Raw genomic sequence first — 8,239 nt, 5'->3', positions numbered from 1 at the left:
ATTTCCTGAATATTTCACAAATTATATTCTGCTGTCTGTGATGTCACCAGTCTTCGGGCAGTTTTTCTTAGCTGAGGCTCCCCCTGATATCTTTATATAACCATCACATATCCATAATACAGTATGAAGGGGCTCGGTGAAGGAGGCCTTGAAGGTGTGTAAGTGTCTCAAGGGGGCCACAGCTCATAAAAGGACAGCCGCCCAGCCTCATAATCGAGACAGATCCTGGCTCTATCGCTGGAGATCTGGTCAGAGAACTGGATCAGTTCACTGTCATGTCTCACTGAATATTGATTATTATACTTGTACCCTCCACATAACCCCAGGACTTCTTATTATTGCCAATGATAATACTAGAATCCTGGGGTTCCTGAGTGATTCCTTAGGCCTCATGTCCATGGGCAAAAGAAGAATTAAAATCCGCAGCGGATTTTAACTCTTCTCCTGCCCGTGGATCCGCATCCCATAGGGATGCATTGACCACCCGCGGGTAGATAAATACCCGCGGATGGTCAATAAAAGTGATTTAAAAAAAAATGGAGCATGAAAAAATCTGGACCATGCTCCATTTTCGTTCAGGTCTCCCGCGGGGACGGCTCCCGCGGGCTTCTATTGAAGCCTATGGAAGCCGTCCGGATCCGCGAGAGACAAAAATCGGAATTTACTCACCCGCTCCGGTTCTTCCCTTCGCCGCGGCTCCATCTTCTCTCCGTCGCGGCCGGATCTTTTTTCTTCGGGCCGGCGCATGCGCGGGGCACGTCACCCTGCGCATCCGCCGGGCCGAAGAAAGAAGATCCGGCCACGACGCAGAGAGATGATGCCGCGGCGAAGGGAAGATCCGGAGCGGGCGAGAGGTAAGTTTATTCTTATTTTTATGCCTCATGTCCGCGGGGCAGGAGGGACCCGCTACGGATTCTCCATGGAGAATCCGTAGCGGGCCTGATTTTCCCCATGGACATGAGGCCTTAATATTTCTGTGCAGGTTACAATTTCCAGGTCATCCGTTATCAAGCTACTAACAACCACTTGTCCGTTAGTATTTGTGTATGTATGTGCGTGAGTGATTCTCATAGGTCCGCCCTGGTGGCATCATAGCTCCACCCCCTGGTGGCATCATAGCTCTGCCCCCTAGCAACGTCATAGCAGGTTCTAACACAGTGAGAATGCAACTAAGCCAGACACAACTCAGCGATCCTGACAGCGGACACCAACCTACCATCACCACAGAGATCTGGTGGGCTGAAGGACCTGTGGCAACGTCACCACGGTGGGAGGAGTTATTCTGGAGTTTGGTAGCTACTGTATACTGGACAAGCCAAGAGATACTACCAGGACCTGTGATGATGTCACAGTCATGTGATCACCTGTGTAGGTGGAGCCAGGGATCATATTACCAGGGGCTCATCACTGTATCCAGGAGCTGTGTGTGTGTCATGTGTGCAGTCAGCACAAATGTAGTAGAGCTACGAGTGGCTGTTTGTCTAATGTGCTGTGCGTGTAATATGTATAGTCAGCATGGATGTATGTAATGTAGCACAGCTGTGTCTGTGATGAGTATGTCATGTACAGAGCTGAGTTTGCAACATGCGCAGGTACTGTGGCACAGCTGTGTCTGTCATGCGCATGTCATGTAGCAGAGCTGTGTCTGTCAAGCGCATGGCATGTAGCAGAGCTGTGTGTATCTGTCACACACCCATGTAACACAGCTGTGTGTGTGACGTGCATGTAGCAAAGCTGTGAGGCGCATTGTGCCACCAGAAACACTGCTACTATAATTTCCTAATAATTACTAGTAAAAATATGACTAGTAACCAGCTGTGTTTACATCCAGTAATATGTTTGCAGGGTCCTGTACATATAAGGTGACATCTCTTATCATATCAGATAATGTGTGTGATAAGTGTGAGATCGAATCTGCACCCTGATCTCTTCCATCATGTCTCCACATGTCCTCATTACCTCCATCAGGTCCCCACATGTCCTCGTCACGTCCATGATGTCCCCACATGTCCTCATCACTTCCATGATGTCCCCACATGTCCTCATCACTTCCATGATGTCCCCACATGTCCTCATCACCTCCATGATGTCCCCACATGTCCTCATCACCTCCATGATGCCCCCACATGTCCTCATCACCTCCATGATGTCTCCACATGTCCTCATCACCTCCATCATATCCCCACATGTCCTCATCACCATGATGTCCCCACATGTCCTCATCACCTCCATGATGTCCCCACATGTCCTCATCACCTCCATCATGTCCCCACATGCCCTCATCAACTCCATCATGTCCCCCCATGCCTTTATCAAATCCCTCCTCAGAATCACACAAGTCACCTGTGTCTGCCTCCTGTAAGACATTCAGTGGATCAGTCATGTTACATAGCTCCTCAATGTGTTTCATCTTCCTGGACAGCTCGTCTTTCTTTAGCTCTAGCTTTTGGATCACATCAGGCAGTGACAATGACATCTGCTCCTCCCGCCTGGAGATCTCACTCAGGATCCTCTTCTCCAGGTCATCCAGCCGTCTCCTGATGTCTATAAACAGGGCAGTGACTCGCTCTACTTCTCCAGATGTTTTTTCTGGAGCTTTTCTCCTCCGCTCCTCCAGACTCCGGACTCTTTCCTCAGTTTCCGCTTTCTGTGTGATGAGTTTCGGCAGAATATTTTTCAGTTTCTTCTTCTTCTTCTCAGAGGCCTCATCCAGCATCTCCACCCGATGTCCCCGATGTTCTCCAGCCAGACTGCAGGAGACACAGATACAGATAGCATCCTCAGTGCAGTAATATTCCAAGATCCTTCTATGGACAGAACATTTCCTGCTCACCAGGTTAGTTCTCGGCTCACTTAGGACATGTTCTGCTGACTTGCTGTGAACGCTCAGGTGGTTAGCACACAGTGAAGCTTCACACAGCAGACAAGATTTAACAGCAGGTACAGCAGAGTCCACACAGTAAGTGCAGTGGATCCCGGTGATTTCCTCATGATTTGGCTGAGTAGACAGGAAGTTCTCCACTACATTACACAGCGTTATGTTCTTCTTCAGCTGAGGTCGCTTCTGGAACTTTGTTCTACATTCAGGACAGGAATAAACTCGAGAGCCTTTCTGTGTATTCAGGACCTGATCAATACAGCCCCGGCAGAAGTTGTGTCCACATTTCAGGGTTACAGGATCTGTATAAAGGCTCAGACAGACGGAACATTCCAGCTCCTTTCTTAGACCAGCAGACGCCATCGCTGAAAGCAGAAGGAGGAAATGAAAGTACGAGTGTGTAAGCCTCAGAGTTCAGAGGGTGTGATTCATGGTCATCACAAAAGGACAGGCCGGGCTTGTAACTTGAGATGCACCAGCTGTAAGGGTGCTTCACACCTACTGGAACATTTCACTGTCTAACATGCAGGTTTTTGCTTGGGTTTGAAATTGATTTAATTCTGCCAACATTTCTGTGTCAAAATCCACATTTAGACATGCACATGGTGTGGATTTTGATAGCAGAATATTACAAAGTAGACTTTTGGGATATTCTGGCATATGTAAAAACACCCTAAATTTATATTCATATGTTGCAGTTAACCCCTTAACGACCAGCCCATAGACTTTTTACGTCCATATTTCCCTGAGGACGTAGAAATATGTTTCCTGCAGGGATTAAGGCCCTGCAAGCTGAGGACGTGGCAGCTCCATGTTGCCAGCTCCCGGAGGTAGCCGGTAACCTGGAGGTGCCATTCTGGGCCGCAGGTCTCCTCCCCCGGTCACATGATCGCCGGCATTTACTGAATGCCGGCGATCATATAAAAGTTAATAAAAAGTTTAAACAAGTGAAAGATTCAACTGCCCTGGTGGATCGGATCCATCGGGGCAGATGAAAGTACTCACCCGCCTTCGCCGCGATGACCGGCGGTGTCCCAGCCTCCAGGTCCCGTTGGCGCCTTCTGTGCATGCGCACCTGACGTCATACGTCGGGCGCGCGCTTAGAAGGCGCGCGCAGCCCGGGAAATTAAAAAATTCTTCTGCTCCCGGCTCCCATGTGTAGCCGAGAGCAGAGGGATGTCACCGGGAGCCGCTGTATGTGGTTCCCGGTCACATGATCGCTGCTATCCAATGGCGATTATGTAAAGTAAAAAAAAGGTTTTTAAAAAGTAAAAAAAAAAGAAAAAAAAGTTTATGTTTCATCTCCCCTCACGGATCATATCCGTGAGGGGAGATGAAATAACGTACCTAAGGCACCGCATTTATCCGTGGACCTCACCATGGCTTCTGAGCTCGCGCCCGCCACCAAGATTGCGGACGCATGTGCAAAAGGCATAGATTGTCAGGGTAATTTAAAATCTCCCTGCTCCTGGCTACCAAATGTAGCTGAGAGCCTGGAGATTTCACCGGGGCCCGCAAAACATGGTTCCTGGTCACGTGATTGCCGTTTTCCAATTGAAAACGGCGATCATGTAAAAGTAAAAAAAGTGAAAATTTCACCTCCAATCACAGATCAGATTCGTGAAGGGAGGTGAATTTACTTACCTAAGGCCTCTGGTGATGTCCCCGGATGGGATCTTTATCCACAGACCTTTCCCCAACTTTGGCGCATGTGCAAAAGCTGTTGAGGACCCTGGAAATTCAAAGTCTCCTTGCTCCTGGCTACTAAATGTAGCCAAGAGCCTGGAGCAGTGACCGAGGCCCGCAGTGAGTGGTTTCCGGTCACGTGATCGTTGTTATCCGATAGATAATGGCGATTACGTAAAATTTAAGACACAGTTGAAGTTTGATTTCTACTTTTCATTTTGAGTCCCGTTGTGCATACAGACATAATATTAAGGCCACAATGGGTATGTCTCTGAAAATGGGACAAAAGGGGGTATCCATTTTGGGGTGAACTTTTTCATTCTTATGTACGCTATACAAAAAAAAAATGTTTTTAAGATGACACAACTGCCAAAAAAATTAAAATCGTAATTTTTTCCATCTGCTTTGCTCAGATTCATTCAAAAACTGTGGGGTTAAAATATACAGTACACCCCTAGGTGTATGCGTTAAGTGGTCTAGTTTTCAAAATGGGGTCATTTGTGGGGGTCCTTTGTTGTTTTGGCCGCTCAAGGGTTCTACAAGTGGGCAATGGGGCCTAAAACGCCTTCACGCAAAATGTCTGTTCTAAAAGCCACCGGCTGCTCCTTTCGTTTTGGGCCCCGTTGTGAATATGGACATAATTTTAGGGCCACAATGGGTAGGTTTCTGAACACGGGACAAACAGGGGTATCTATTTTGTGGTACAAGTCTTCATTCTTATGTGTGCTGTACAAAAAAAAACAGGTTTAAAAGTGACATGATTGCCAAAAAAATGAAAATCGTAATTTTTTCCTTCTGCTTTGCTTAGATTCATTCAAAAACCGTGGGGTCAAAATGCGCAGCACACCCCTAGATAAATTCATTAAGAGGTCTAGTTTTCAAAATGGGGTCATTTGTGGGGGTTCTATATAGTTTTGGTCCATCAAGGGCCCTACAATTGGGCAATGGGGCTGAAATCGCCTTCATGCTCTTTTCGGTTTGAACCCTGTTGTGCATACGGACACTAGATTACGGCAACAATGGGTATGTTTCTGAACACAGGACAAATGGGGGTATCCATTTTGGGTGCAAATACGCATTTTCATGTGCATTATAGAAAAAAAATCCCATTTTTTAAATAGCATATTTGCAAAAACATGAAATTTTATTTTTTCTCCTCTAAATTGCATTAATTCCTATAAAAAATCTGTGGGGTAAAAATACTCCTGACCCCCCATTAAGGGGTTTAGTTTTTAAAATGGGGTCATTTGTGGGGGTATCTATCATTCTGACACCTATGAGCTTTTGTAATCTTGGCTTGGTGCCGGAAAATAAAGTGTTCCTCAAAATGCTGAAAATCAATGTTAAATTTGCACGTTTCTTAAATGGTTAAAAAAACTAAACTTTTTCTAATGTGTGCCAAGAATTAAGTAAACAGATGGAAATATATATCTTATCAAGAATTTGTACAGTATGTTTGCACATATTTGAGATATCGCAGTTGAAAATGTGAAAAAATGAAATTTTTTTCAAAATTTTCCCAATTTTGGTGCTTTTAATAAATATACACAAATTCTATCGGACTATTTTCACCACGTAAATGAAGTACAACATGTGGTGAAAAAACAATCTCAGAATCACTTGGATAAGCAAAACCTTTACGGAGTTATGCTATGTCAAAGTCACACATGTCAGATTTCCAAAATTTGGTCTGGTCATTAAGGAGCAAACAGGCTTGGTTACTAAGGGGTTAAAATCCACATCAATAAATATTGAACTGAAATGGAAGTAACCCATCTGATGTTAATATACCAATACACCCTGTGGTACACCATGGAGAATCTTGGGGGAACTCTGCAGGGACTAAAGCCAAATTCTCCCATTGAAATTTTCACTTGCGGTATTCTCGGGCGCAGTATCAACCGCTTAATAACGCGGCCCTTTTTCTTTTTCCATTTTCGTTTTTTCCTCCCCCCTTTAAAAAAATTGTAACTCCTTTATTTATCCATCGGCGTCGCTGTATGAGGGCTTGTTTTTTGCGGGACGAGTTGTATTTTTTAATGGTGCTATTTAAAGTACCATATAATGTACTGAAAAACTTTTAAAAAATTCTAAGTGGAATAAAACGAAAAAAAAAAACGACATTTCGCCATCTTTTAGTGCGTCTTGTTTCTACGGCGCAAAAACGGCAACAAAAACAACATGATAACTATGGGTCGGTACGATTACTACGATACCAAACTTGTATAGTTTTTTTTTACTATACTCCTTTTTTTTTTCGAAGACATTTAATTTTTTTCAATTATTTTCTGCCATCATTTTGTGTGCGCAATAACTTTTTAATTTTTTCGTCGACGTAGTTGAGCAAGGGCTCATTTTTTGCGGGATGTTCTGTAGTTTCTGATAGTACCAATTTGGAATACATACAACTTTCTGATCGGTTTTTATTGCGTTTTTTCTGGGAGACAGGGTAACTAAAAAAGTGCATTTCTGGTGTTCTTTATTTTTTTTTCGGACGACGTTCACCCTGCGGGAAAAATAATGCACTAAATTGATAGTTTGGACTTTTACGGACACGGCCATACCAAATACATATTTTTAATTTATTATTTAGATTTTTTAATAATAGATATGGCAAAAGGGGGGTGATTTAATCTTTTATTACTTTTTTTTTTACAATGAATAAAACTTTATTGATTTTTTTTTTGCTTTACTTTGAAGTCCCCCTGGGGGACTTTAACATGCGATGCTTTGATCGCTCCTGCAGTATGACGTAATGCTATAGCATTACGTCATACTGCTTTTTGACAGGCAGTCTATCAAGCCACCCCACGGGGATGGCTTGATAGGCAGTCAGTTAAGGCAGCCCTGGGGCCTTTCATTAGGCCCCCGGCTGCCAAGACACCTGCTTGGCTCCCCCAATCTCACTGCGGGGGGGGGGGGGGCGTGTGCGACCCCCGAACATCGGGGGATTTAAATGCCGCTGTCAGAATTGACAGCGGCATTTAAATGGTTAATAGCTGCGATCGGCCGCTCGCGGCTATTGCCCGCAGGTGTCAGCTGTTATAAATAGCTGACGCCCGCACTGTATGAAGAGAGGTTGCCACGCAACCTCTCTTCATACATACCCCGACGCTCCATGACGTACCAGTACGTCATTGGTCGTGAAGGGGTTAACTAAATGCGAGAAAGATAGGGCAGGACCTATCTTCCCACATTTTTTTTTAAACTTCTGCTCTATAGCACAGAGTTTGAATAGTTTCTTGGTCTGATATCGCACTCACCCCCCTGACGGTAGTCTTACACTTAAAAAGATAGGTAAAGAGAACAGACATCTAGATTTAGGTGGGACAGTCCCAATTTTGGACCCTGTTCCTGCTTACCGCCGGGACCCCAGCAGGACATCCATTTGTCCCGCTTTCAGGATGTTTGTCCCGCCTTTGGTCTGCTTTTGGGATGTCTGGTCACCATTAAAGTGATTACCAGCTGGGGTGCTGCAGCTCCCTGGCTGGAAATCACTCTGCGTACAGTGCCGAGGCAGATGCACACACTGATGGCAATGTGTGCATCCAGGATCTTACTCCCCCCTTCCCCTGACCTCCCCTCTTTGGTTCAACAAGAGGAGAGGAGAACGGAGGAGGCGCTGCGGGTGCACACACTTCCACCAGAAGACCAGGAGAAGAAGGTAAGTATATC

The 8,239-nt window shown here is 45.2% G+C and overlaps 1 protein-coding gene across 1 annotated transcript; it reads right to left on the bottom strand.

Moving 5' to 3' along the window:
- Positions 1–818: 818 nt before the first annotated feature.
- LOC136611237 (E3 ubiquitin/ISG15 ligase TRIM25-like) lies at positions 819–3,256 on the bottom strand. The gene has a single exon (XM_066590627.1). The coding sequence runs from the start codon at positions 3,239–3,241 to the stop codon at positions 1,805–1,807; it is 1,437 nt and encodes a 478-aa protein (XP_066446724.1). The 5' UTR covers positions 3,242–3,256; the 3' UTR covers positions 819–1,804.
- Between the last annotated feature and the right edge of the window lie 4,983 nt (positions 3,257–8,239).

This window comes from Eleutherodactylus coqui, chromosome 2 (assembly GCF_035609145.1).
Source record: "Eleutherodactylus coqui strain aEleCoq1 chromosome 2, aEleCoq1.hap1, whole genome shotgun sequence".
Taxonomy (NCBI): Eukaryota; Metazoa; Chordata; class Amphibia; order Anura; family Eleutherodactylidae; genus Eleutherodactylus; species Eleutherodactylus coqui.
The sequence above is the reverse complement of the archived record's forward strand: the minus strand, read 5'-3'. Positions and strand labels throughout refer to the sequence as shown.

Excerpts from the sequence above, each read along its gene's own strand:
- LOC136611237 (XM_066590627.1), bottom strand. The coding sequence starts at position 3,241 with ATGGCGTCTGCTGGTCTAAGAAAGGAGCTGGAATGTTCCGTCTGTCTG.